General features: G+C 42.7%; 2 protein-coding genes across 5 annotated transcripts in view; one reads left to right on the plus strand and one right to left on the minus strand.

The window, feature by feature from the left end:
* Window positions 1-12,500, minus strand: part of LOC135115858 (adenine phosphoribosyltransferase-like) — a 183,532-nt gene that overhangs the window by 86,450 nt on the left and 84,582 nt on the right. The gene's annotated exons all lie outside the window — the stretch shown is intronic.
* Window positions 1-12,500, plus strand: part of LOC135115857 (hemicentin-2-like) — an 82,890-nt gene that overhangs the window by 69,032 nt on the left and 1,358 nt on the right. For all 3 annotated transcript variants that reach the window (XM_064032890.1, XM_064032892.1, XM_064032891.1), the window contains 4 exons: window positions 1,348-1,521; window positions 3,763-3,897; window positions 7,547-7,766; window positions 9,502-12,500. The exon at window positions 9,502-12,500 is cut by the window's right edge and continues 1,358 nt beyond it. In XM_064032890.1, coding sequence (XP_063888960.1) covers window positions 1,348-1,521; window positions 3,763-3,897; window positions 7,547-7,766; window positions 9,502-9,617 — 645 coding nt within the window. In that variant the 3' untranslated portion in view covers window positions 9,618-12,500. The remainder of the gene's footprint in view (window positions 1-1,347; window positions 1,522-3,762; window positions 3,898-7,546; window positions 7,767-9,501) is intronic.

A 12,500-nucleotide genomic window follows, 5' to 3' on the forward strand; every position in this document is an offset into this window, starting at 1 on the left:
TTAACATTTTCACTGTAAAAATTGTTTGCTTGGATATAGAGAGACAATAGTGGATGAACGGTTACATGTTTTCTATGTAAGCTACATACCTGTACTGGAGGTTGTAGTACAAAAATATGTGTTTGGAAAATTGTCTAGCAAAGAAAGGGTTAAGGAAATATATCATAAAAGTAACACGTTTATAATTTATTACTTGTGGAATGTTTGGGAGTCATAAATAACATGCGAGTTCTCTTTTATCAAATGTTTCTTTTCTTTTTTGTTGAAATACCTTGCTCCTTTATTCATTTTCCAATGGGATATTATTTTCGACTAACACATGAATAATTTAATACTTTCGGAGAGTTCGGAAGTCATAAATAAAACACATTCTCTTCCCGTAAACCTTTTTATCTCTTTCTTTGTAGAAACATTTTGTTCCGATCTTCCTTTGCAATGGGATACATTTTCCAACTGACACATGAATAGTTCAGTACATATGCGGTGTTTGGAAGTCATACTCGTAAATAACATTGTTTTTCTTGTCAGACTTATTTATGTAGAAATATTTTGTTCCGATCTTCCTACCCATCACATGTACTTACCAACAAACAGGGGGAACTGTTCAGTAATAAATAACAAGTCGTCGTCTTGCATACGTTTGTTCTTTTTAAGGTTCAAATATTTAGTCCCGATCTTCCTCCTCCGTCGGTATTTGTGGAGTTTTCGGAAATATCTGCAATGTATTTTTTTTTTTTTTTTGTATACGCTTTCATAGGTTAAAGAATTTTTGTTTCAATTTCCTTGTGCAATCTTATTAACTTATTAATTATTATATTTCTTATTAACTAATACATACCATCACTTATGGGAGCCTGAAAATTCGAAACACCCAATTGTTCTGGACATCTTTTTTCTTTTTTTCGTTCCACCGAAGTTTAAGAATTTTTTATGCGATATCGCTCAGAAGTCTGAGCCGCGTCTCACAGTCTAGCCGAATAACAATACTGACATCTGAGTTGACGAAGGGAATTTCTTTTTTTCCGTTACACCTTGACACTTTTTTTCCCGTCCTTCTACCGCTCAAGAACTGTCCTTTTTCGGTTCAACAAAACATAATTCTCTCTCTCTCTCTCTCTCTCTCTCTCTCTCTCTCTCTCTCTCTCTCTCTCTCTCTCTCTCTCTCTCTCTCTCACACACACACACACACAAAGACCTTCACAAACTACACCTATAAAGCCTTCCATTTCTAAGCCATACAGCACTCCATTAAATATCAACACCACCACTAACACCTATTCCACCACCACCACCACCACCACCACCACCACCACCCTCCTAAGAACCCATACTGATCCCGACCCTCAGCTCCTGCCGCAGGTGTCGTGGGTTAGACGGCGGGACTGGCACATCCTAACCTCGGGCACTCTGACCTACACGAAGGAGGAGCGGTTCAGCATCCACCACCCCGAGGGAAGCAACGAGTGGACCCTGGCTATTAAGTATGTGGAACTTGCAGACGCAGGAATGTACGAATGCCAGGTACGTAAAATTAAATGAAGTGGGTAGGAGGAAGTGGGTGAATGGAAGGGAAGTTTGTGAGGGTTTTGGGATGGTATGAGAAGGCTAGTTTTCTTATTAACTCACCTTCCACATGAACAACAAGAATGAAAATGCCAGATACGTGAAATGAAGTAGTTTTAGGATGAAGTGGGTAAAAAGGAAGCTTGTGATGGTATACGAGAAGGCTAGTTTTCTTATTAACTCACCTTCTGATCTTCCCTCACTTGAACTACAAGAAAGAAAATGCTAGATACGTGAAATGAAGTAGCTAGAATGAGGTGGGTCAAAGGGAAGGTGGTGAGAGTCTTGGGATGATATGAGGAAGACTTTGTTCTTATCCGACCTTCCTTCACATGAACTTATAATACAGCACACAATTCTTTCTGAGGGTAAAAGTTTTAAACGTTTTCTTCTCCCATCATGAGTATTTTCAAAGGCCACAAATAATTAATCGGGTTCCCACGGGTGTTCTTCCTATCAATGAGGCAAAACCTTTATTAAATTGCCACTATAAAAATAAAATATAACAGATACGTGAAATGAAGTGAAATGGTTACAAAAAAAAAAAGGTCAAAGGAGGGTAAGATGATGTGGATCTTGGGATGATGTGAGGCCTGTTTTCTTAATTGATCTCCTTCAGACAAATTTACAATACACCAATTTTTATGAGGGTAAAATCTTTAAACGCTTCCTTCCCTCAAGACGAACATTTTCAAAGGCCACAGAGGGTTCTCACGTGTGTTTTTCCTATCAATGACGCAAAATCATTATTAAATTATCCACACAAGGATAGAAAAAAAAAAAAAACACTGAAAAGAAACAATAACTTACATAATAACCTACTACACTTAAGAGACAAGAGCACGAGAGGTTTAGTAATGGAATCTGAAATGTGGGGGACAAAAAAGGTGTGAAGGTGTTCTTGAAGGGGACAGAAGGCTAGGCAGGGATGCGAAAGGTGGGGAAAAAAATGAGGATAGTATTGAGATGAAGGGTTTCGATGTAAGGAAAGGAAAGTTTGAAGGAGATAGACTAGGTAAAAGTGTGAAAGATGGGGAAATCAAGGTAGATGGTATTAGGATGAATGATTCAAGTATGTGAGAGAGAGAGAGAGAGAGAGAGAGAGAGAGAGAGAGAGAGAGAGAGAGAGAGAGAGAGAGAGAGAGAGAGAGAGAGAGAGAGAGAGAGAGAGAGAGAGAGAGAGAGGGTACATAAGAACAAGGTGAAAAGATGTAACAGACGAAAACGAGAAAGAGAAGCAAGAAAGATGATGATCAAAAGAGCGATGAAGAGAGTTCCAGAGAAGACTTGATGGTAAATGGAAAATATAAGAGAAAGGAAGGAACGAGGGAACAGAGGAAGAAGAGAGACGAAATGGAGAGCAAATGACGATGAAAATAGATGGTAAGAAGGGAAGAAAAAAGAAAGGAAAAGAGCTGGAGGAGGAGCTAGAAGAAACGAGAAGTGAAACCGAGAGAGAGAGAGAGAGAGAGAGAGAGAGAGAGAGAGAGAGAGAGAGAGAGAGAGAGAGAGAGAGAGAGAGAGAGAGAGAGAGAGAGAGAGAGAGAGAGAGAGAGAGAGAGAGATAGTAAAGGAGTAAAGGGTAAAGGAGCGTGATGAGGAAGGGAGAACAAGAACTGATTAGGTTAGGGAAGAGAAGGAGGGTGGAGAGGAACGAGGAATGTGAGATGAAGGCGTTGGATGGCGCGTTCGGGGAGAGAATACAAATATATATAAAGGCCAATAAAGGATGGATAAGCAAGGCTGAAGCTTATCATCCTTTAGTGGAGTCATCTGGCTTTATGAAATACCATCACTCAGGTAAGATATTATGGTCAAGATGGAAGGTTCTGGTACGAAGAGAGAGAGAGAGAGAGAGAGAGAGAGAGAGAGAGAGAGAGAGAGAGAGAGAGAGAGAGAGAGAGAGAGAGAGAGAGAGAGAGAGAGAGAGAGAGAGAGAGAGAGAGAGAGTAGTTCTGGATTCCGCTTCACCGTGTAATCAATGAGGAGACACACACACAGACACACACACACACACACACACACACACACACACACACTTCCCCTTCACTTCACCACACCCGTCAACACTAACTTTCTGCTCCAAATCCTCTCTTTCTCCCCTCCCCTTCCATTCCCTCCGCCTTTCTGCTCCCTCACACCACACCCTTCCTTCCCTCCCCGTCTCCCCTCCCTCACGTCTTTCCTCTCCCACCACAGATAGTGACAGGCGGAGGCGTCGTGTCCCACCTGGTTAACCTCGTCGTCCTGGTACCTCGCGCAGTGATACCTGGCGACGGGGAGCATCATGTTGAGTCTGGATCCACTCTCTCTCTCACCTGCTTCATCGAACAGGTGAGTCAAAAGGCGGCCACGTTAGGTTAATTAATGCGACAGGTGGGTAATTAAATTGGGACGATGAGTGACGAGTGCTATTAATTATTTCCGGGCATATGTATGTATGTATGTGTGTGTGGTTTTTATTCTGGTCTGTTTTTGTCTGTTATGTTTTTTTTTTTTTTGTGATGCTTGTTTATGGATGGTGAGTGAAATGAGGGTGTATTTTTTTCCTTTAATGAGTCTATTGATGCGTCCTCTCTCTCTCTCTCTCTCTCTCTCTCTCTCTCTCTCTCTCTCTCTCTCTCTCTCTCTCTCTCTCTCTCTCTCTCTCTCCATGGAGCTGGCATATAATCCGTAATAATCCCCCTCTTCCTTCATTTCCTCCTGTTCTGTTCACTGGTAGGAGTGGATTACCAGACATCCTCCTTACGGCCCTACAGTTCTCCTGCCATTTGTTATTCCTATTCATCTTACACGTTCCTCCTTCTCCTCTCTTTCCTCCGTTCCTATTTGTATTTCTGTTTCTGTCTATCTGTCCATTTCTTTGTCTCTACTCATTTTCTTTCCACAACTGCAGCTACTATTACTACTACTAATACTGCTACTACTACTATCACTACTACTACTAATACTACGGATGCAATAACTGCTGTATGTCTGTCCATCTCTTTGTCTCTATTTCCACCACTACTATTACTATTACTACTGCTATTGCTACTACTGCAGCAACTACTACTACTACTACTACCATTACTACTACCACTTCAAAAAGGCTCGCGCTTTTCACAAATTTTCCGTAGCAAAGGCAACATGAATAATAGAAGTACACAACAGTTGGGGAGGGAAAAACGTACCACAGGGAGCCATCAGGGCAGCCGCAGTGAGAGAGAGAGAGAGAGAGAGAGAGAGAGAGAGAGAGAGAGAGAGAGAGAGAGAGAGAGAGAGAGAGAGAGAGAGAGAGAGAGAGAGAGAGAGAGAGAGAGAGAGAAACACTGCCTCTCATTCCTCATTTTCTTTATTGCTTCCTGCGTGACACACAATTATATTTCAATCAAGGTTAATATATTTTCTTTCATGTAATATTTTCGAGTCTCTTTTGTGGTAAAATTTTTCGATACAGGAAAAGTAACCTATTTTTTCTTTATATTCTTCCTATTCCCCACGTCCTTCACCCATGTCCTCCACGCTTAAAAATAAATAAATCGGCTTTTTCTCATGTTTTGATGAGTTGAAGGGGTAAAGTTGCCGTCCCTCTCATGTCCGCGGATGCAATAAACTTGTTATCGCAAATTTACGCGTGTTGTGCAGTGTTTGTGATTCTCAGCGTGGGACTACCTCTGCTTGCTTGCCTGCCTGCCTGCCTGCTTGCTTACTGCGGGGGGTTTGTTTAATTCTCTTCCGCCTCTGCCTTTCTGCCTCGGTTTGTCTGTCAGCCTGTCTGCCTTCTCATTTCTGTACATCTGTCTGCCCGCGTGTCTGGTCTGATCTGTGTGAACGTTCGCTTGTTTGTTTGTGTGTTTCTTCCAGTCTGGTCTGTGTGAATGTTTGCTTGCTTGTTTGTTGTGTTTCTTCCAGTATCTCTGCGTCTGCTTTTGTGTCTATTTGTTTCAAGCTGAATCTGTCTGCGTCCGTCTGTCTGTCTGTGTGATTTTCGCTTTTATTTATTTTTTTTTTTTGCGTAGTATAAATCCGTCTGCCTTTGTCTCTATTGCTTTCTGTTTATTTGTTTCTCTCTGTGTGGTTCTTACGTCTCTCTCTCTCTCTCTCTCTCTCTCTCTCTCTCTCTCTCTCTCTCTCTCTCTCTCTCTCTCTCTCTCTCTCTCTCTCTCTCTCGCTCGCTCGCTCGCTCGCTCCAATGGGTCCTTTCTCTCAGCCTTTCCCTCAGCTTACCCCGCCAGCCATCTCACGGTTTTAATTTTCCTTCCTCTATATAATTAGGTTAGTTAACTCTCCCTTCGCCTGTCTCCTCCTCTTCCTCTTCCCCCACACTTTCCTCATCTTTATCCGCTTGTGCCTCCTGTGTCCTCTTTCTCCTCCTCCTCCTCCTCCTCCTCCTCCTCCTCCTCTTCCTCATGCTGCTGCTCTTCTTCCAACTTTTTACTTTTTCTTCCCCTCGGGTATTCGTGTGTTAGAATATTCTTTTTATTTATGTTATTACACGTGTTTTTTCTCTTTTTTTTTAAGTGTTTGCCTTTGTGTGTGTGAGTGCGGCGAAGCAACGTGACTGCCTAGATTGGTGTTTGTGTATGTATATGTAACTAAGTTTGTTGTGTGTGTGTGTATGTGTGTGTGTGTGTGTGTGTGTGTGGGTTGGGAGGTGGGTGGGTGTGCGTGTTGCATCCCTACAGTTCTTGTGATGTGAAAGACAAACAACTTTTCATGACGGGAATAAAACAGTATAAAAAATATAAAAATATTATATTTTTAAAAGCCAATCATCAATATTATAAATCAAACAACATGGTCCCTTAGCGCTGCCTGTGTGTGTGTGTGTGTGTGTGTGTGTGTGTGTGTGTGTGTGTGTGTGTGTGTGTGTGTGTGTGTGTGTGTGTGTGTGTGTGTGTGTGTGTGTGTGTGTGTTTTCTATCTGCATAACACATTACATTCCATCATTTAAATCACAGCTGAGCAAATATGAAACTGTGTGTGTGTGTGTGTGTGTGTGTGTGTGTGTGTGTGTGTGTGTGTGTGTGTGTGTGTGTGTGTGTGTGTGTGTGTGTGTGTGAGAGAGAGAGAGAGAGAGAGAGAGAGAGAGAGAGAGAGAGAGAGAGAGAGAGAGAGAGAGAGAGAGAGAGAGAGAGAGAGAGAGAGAGAGAGAGAGAGAGAGAGAGAGAGAGAGAGAGAGAGAAGCCCGGTGCCACTAAATGAAGCATGACTGAAGCGTTTCATTACAGCTTTCCTCGGAATTTCTAATCTTTTCTTGAACGAGGGAAAAATTTGTGAAACGAGTCTGGGTTTTTTCCTGGAATATTGCAAAAGAAAAAAAAATGTTTGCTTGACTGGGTAAACAATTATACAGATTCAACTTTCCTTTTCATGTTGTTTAACTTGAGGGAGTTTGAGGCAGAGAGGAGTGGAAGCCTCTTTTAAATGTTGTTGTTGTTGTTTTTCTTTTACTTAGTTATAGTTATGAAATTCAATCCTGAACATTTTACATTTTGCTTTTCGTCAGTGCTTTTGCTCTCATTTTATTGCGACTTCTCAATAATATCATTTCCATTTCAGCTTTCCTCACGCTCGTCAACAACGTCGTCATTTTCTTCCACTAAATTATTTTGCAAGTAACTTTTTAGATCTCTCTCTCTCTCTCTCTCTCTCTCTCTCTCTCTCTCTCTCTCTCTCTCTCTCTCTCTCTCTCTCTCTCTCTCTCTCTCTGTACGTACCTACCTACTTATTTCTTTGCCTATCTACCTATCTATCTACTGTCTATCTATCTGTCTAACCATCTATATCTATCTACCTGTCTATCTATTCATCCACCTATATATGTGTATGTATGTATGTATCTATCTATCCAACTATCTATCTATCTATCTATCTATCTACCCATCCACCTATATATGTATGTATGTATCTATGTATCTATCTATCTATCCACCTATCTATCTATCTATCTATCTATACATTCAACACTGACACGAGGCTTCCCTCACGTCCCCCTCAGAGTGCCGCGGAGCCACAGTACATCTTTTGGTACCAGAACTCTCGAATGATCAACTACGACCGCGAGAGAGGAGGCATAAAGGTGCGCATCGAGACGGGGGACGACAGCCGGGTCATCTCCCACCTCACCATCGTGGACGCCCAGCCCTCAGACTCCGGGAACTACACCTGTGCCGCCGCCAACACCAAACTCGCGTCCATAGTAGTGTACGTTACGGAAGGTGAGTACTGAGGTGTTGCACGGTGATAAGTTGTTGCACATATGTGGTTGTATTTAGGTGTAGGAGTTAAACACGGATGTAATTTGGGTGTATGACAATTTATGCTTATATCTGAAGGGTAAAATTGAGGGAAAAATTACGTATGGGAGTTAAACAATGTTGGTATTTGGGTGTAAGACATTTTAGGTTTATATCTGAAGGATCCAATTGAGTTAAAATTCTGTAAGTGTACTAATATGATAAAAGAAATGTGTATAGCAGTGTATATAAGTGTATAGCGGTTATACTAACACTAATAGGTTGTCTATAGGGCGTGTGACGATGTATTACCGTGACTGTTCATAAAACTACTGAGTGAATGAAATAAGAAATGCATAAAGGTCTGTGTATAAAAAGGTGCAAGCTTCTCCTTAGGGTTTTAAATACTCTATAGCCAAATTTACTTGTTGTTAAGGAGCAGCAGTAGAAAATGCGTACCTATCATACGATTCATCAAAGTTAGGTGCAGCAAGGTGATGAGAACCATGTGAATATGCAGCAGGATGACATTTGATGGTGTGAGAGAGAGTGTACCTGAGGAAAGGTTGTTGAGTCTGGTTCATGGGGTGTAAGCGAGCACTAGAGAGCGTGAGGGTGCTGTAGGAGGTCGTGACTGCTGTTGATAGGGTGGGTGAGGGGAAGTGTAATTGGGTTATCGAGGATTGCTAAGAGGCGGGTTAGGAGGCAGCAGCATGAACACGAGGAATCAGGAAGAGGAAGAGGAAGGAGGAGGAGAATGACGAAGAGGATGAAGCAGGTTAGGAAGAGGAAAGCTAGGACGCGAGGCTGGTCGGAGACGAGAGAATGGACACGAGGAATTAGGAGAAGGAAGAGGAGGAGAAGGACGAAGAGGATGAAGCAGGTTAGGAAGAGGCAGGATGTGACGCGAGGCTGCTCTGGGAGGAGGCAGGAACATGGACATGAATCAGGAGGAGAAAGAAAAGGAGGAGGAGGAGGAGGAGGAGGAGGAGGAGGAGGAGGAGGAGGAGGAGGAGGAGGAGGAGGAGGAGGAGGAGGAGGAGGAGGAGGAGAAGGAGACTGAGGAAGAGGTATGAAGTGTTAAGTAGTATGGCAATGTAAAAAATAAATAAATAAATAAATAAATAAAATAAAAAAAATCCAAAATTCAGACTAAGTTTAAGCTTCATTTTAGGCAGCGATGAGGGGAGGCCTATAAAACCTATTACCCATAAAACCCATCAACTATAAGGTTATCAAGGGTCTTTTTGTGGAAGGGAACAGCGGCAGGCGGGGATGCAAGTTATTATTATATTTTTCCCAGAGCAAGTGATAACAATTCGCGGCGGAGGAAAGGGTCGGGTGGGTGGAGGGTTGACAGATACCATCGAGCGACAAGAGTGTGCGGGAATAACTATGCGGCAGGGACTAGTGGAATTAGACTAGCAAGGACCGCAGAGTTTGCAGCGAGGGAGGGAATGTTTAGGTGTGTGTGTGTGTGTGTGTGTGTGTGTGTGTGTGTGTGTGTGTGTGTGTGTGTGTGTGTGTGTGTGTGTGTGTGTGTGTGTGTGTGTGTGTGTGTAAGGGTCACGTAATTAGTAGGTCCGGGGAACTTGTTTAATAAATGTTCAGGGAGCGTCGTGTAGTATAACTCAATTAGAATATAACCAGTAAGATACTATGACATGAGGCTAATGTTTCCCCCTTTCCTACTCCCTCTCCCTCTCTCTCTCCCCAGCTAACAAGATCGCAGCCATCCAACCACGCGCCGTCGACCACTCTGTCAGTCTCCAGGCAGCTCCCCTCCTTGTTGCAGTCTTGGCGAGCCTCAACACTCTTCTGCTACGCCACTGAAACTCGCGACACATCCCCGCCCCTCACCCCGCCCCAGCCCTGCCGTGTGTGTGTGTGTGTGTGTGTGTGTGTGTGTGTGTGTGTGTGTGTGTGTGTGTGTGTGTGTGTGTGTGTGTGTGTGTGTGTGTGTGTGTGTGTGTGTGTGTGTGTGTGCGGTTGGATTACGGTTCCCTCACGAGTCTAAACGTACAGAAGGCTCCGTAGGGAACGATTAACTACACACCACAGACATTATCGTGACCTCCTCCTCCTCCTCCTCCTCCTCCTCCTAGGTAACACTCACCCCTCCACCCAAGAAAAAACAACCTTGCCTTCCGTAGCATTGTTTTACTTTGCTCTTGCAGTTCCTTCAAGCGCACAGGCAAGAGTGTAAACATTAAATGGGGGAGGAAGTTCTGTAATTCTTTTCTCCTCCTCCTTCCTTTCTACTTCTATCCGCGAGTGGTGTTTACGTGGCTCAGAACAGGAAGAGAGAGAGAGGGGAGGAAAGTAAGGGAGAGGGAGAGAGAGAGAGGGAGAGGGAGGGGAAAAGGGAGAGGGAGAGCGAGAGGAGAAAAGGAAAGAAGAGAAAGGAGGTGATTTGTTCATGTTCTCCGTGTTCGTAGGGAATTCTAGACAAGAATGTTCACGGAAATGACTTGAAGCATCGCAACAAAGAAGCAACGTTTTCTTTCTTTCTCTCTCTCTCTCTCTCTCTCTCTCTCTCTCTCTCTCTCTCTCTCTCTCTCTCTCTCTCTCTCTCTCTCTCTCTCTCTCTCTCTCTCTCACGTACACTAAGAAATATTGCAACACCGAGAGAGAGAGAGAGAGAGAGAGAGAGAGAGAGAGAGAGAGAGAGAGAGAGAGAGAGAGAGAGAGAGAGAGAGAGAGAGAGAGAGAGAGAGAGAGAGAGAGAGAGAGAGAGAGAGAGCCTTCACTCAACAATGAAAACAAAGAATCTTATTTTTACACATGCGACAGAGAGTGAGGTGGTGTGGCGAGGCCCTGGTCGTTCTCTCTAATTACTGGGTACTGGTAGTGATAATTGAGACACATCCCAGGTATATTTCATGACCAGGTGATAAACTGCGGAGGAAAGGTAACAGTTAAACCAAAACGGGCAGTATTACCTTGTTTTTTGTGTGTTTTTTTTTCTTTCTTTCTTTCTTGATTGGTAAATGTTAAGGGTGCGTTAAAGGGACTCATCAAGGAACGCATTCTAATAGCTGATAAGTAAATAAATAAACAAACAAATAAGTGAATAGTTTTTTTTTATAGGACGTCGTGAAAAGAATGCAGACGACATAATGTGATGAAAAACAATGCCGCCTCCTCCTCCTCCTCCTCCTCCTCCTCCTCCTCCTCCTCTTTCTCCTCCTCCTCCTCCTCCTTCTCCCACAAAAATAATAGGACAGGTTAAAAAGGTTTACTCTTGAAACTCAGAAATGTAGAGGCACGATTATGTCAGTTTTTTTTTTCTTTCTTCTTTTTTTTTTTTTTTTTTTTGCTTTTTCAAGCCGTGGTGTGCTTATGCGTGCGTGTGTGCATTTGTGTGTGCATGTGTGTGTGTGTGTGTGTGTGTGTGTGTGTGTGTGTGTGTGTGTATGAGACTGACTGTTTATGCCACACGGAACGACTGTCGCAAGAACTCCACACACACACACACACACACACACACACACACACACACACACACACACACACACACACACACACACACACACACACACACACACACCGGAAAGACATCAGAGGCTGCCGGGACCTTCGCCAAGCACACCTCCTTCCTGGATTCGAGGGGAAAACGAGCTTGAACAACGGAGGTCAGAGGAGCGCAGCCTCGGGTTGTGGCGGAGGACAATGGGGAGGAAAATGATTAGGACGGAGGGAGTGAAGGAAGGACAAGGGACAAAGGTGACGGTGGTGGTGGTGGAGAGGCTGCTCCTGCTACACGCGAACGCTTTCTGTCTCTCTGCTTCAACGTCTGCGTCAGTAGTGGAAGTATTGATAAAAAAAGAAGAAAAACTCTACACGAAAAATGTGTGCTAGTGAATTTGTGACTGAAAATAGAAGAGACTAAGGCAAAAACTGCGTGTTATAGACTGACTGGAAAAAAAGTGCAGGGAAATGTGTACTAACGAGTTTGTGACTGAAAATACAAGAATGTGAAGCAAAAACTGTCTGTGTGGTAGTGACCATGACTGGAAAACATTGCAGAGACGCGTACTAGTGAAATTGACTGAAAAATAGTAATTGCTGATAAAAAGTGTGTGCAATGACTCTGGGTATTAAAAACATTGCAGGAAAATGCGTGTTAGCAGCGAATTTGTAACTGAAAAAAGGCAGTTACTGAAAAAAAAAAGTGACAGTACATAATGCGAGAAAATGCGTAATTGTGAACTTGTGACTGGAGAGATGATAGTTACCGAGGCAAAATACGTATGATTGTGACTAAACTGAAAACACGGGAGGAAAATACAGTAAAAAGAAAATAGCTGTAAAAAATGAATGAAAATTTATAAAAGAGAGAGACAAAAACAAGTGTGACAGTGACTTATGACTGAAACATTACAGTTAAGTGTGTGATGAAACAAAAATAGTGAAGAAAAAAAAATGAAAAGCAAATTATAAAAAAAATAAAATAAAATAAAATAAAACTAACACGTAACACACACATTGAATAAAATACGAGAGAACGTAATCAAAGTATGAAAAGTTACTGAAACCAAAACTTCGAAAAAAAAAACTTAAATCACCAAACAGAGAAAAAGGAATGAAAGAAAGTAACAGGAGAATAAGAGAGTGAACTTGAGCTCATGTGGAGAAATAAAGACTCGGAATATTTCTGCTTCGCCGTTTATGCTTAAGTAATTGCGTCTTTATAAGTTTTGGGTGTGTGTTCAA

This window comes from Scylla paramamosain, chromosome 30 (genome assembly GCF_035594125.1).
Source record: "Scylla paramamosain isolate STU-SP2022 chromosome 30, ASM3559412v1, whole genome shotgun sequence".
Classification (NCBI taxonomy): domain Eukaryota; kingdom Metazoa; phylum Arthropoda; class Malacostraca; order Decapoda; family Portunidae; genus Scylla; species Scylla paramamosain.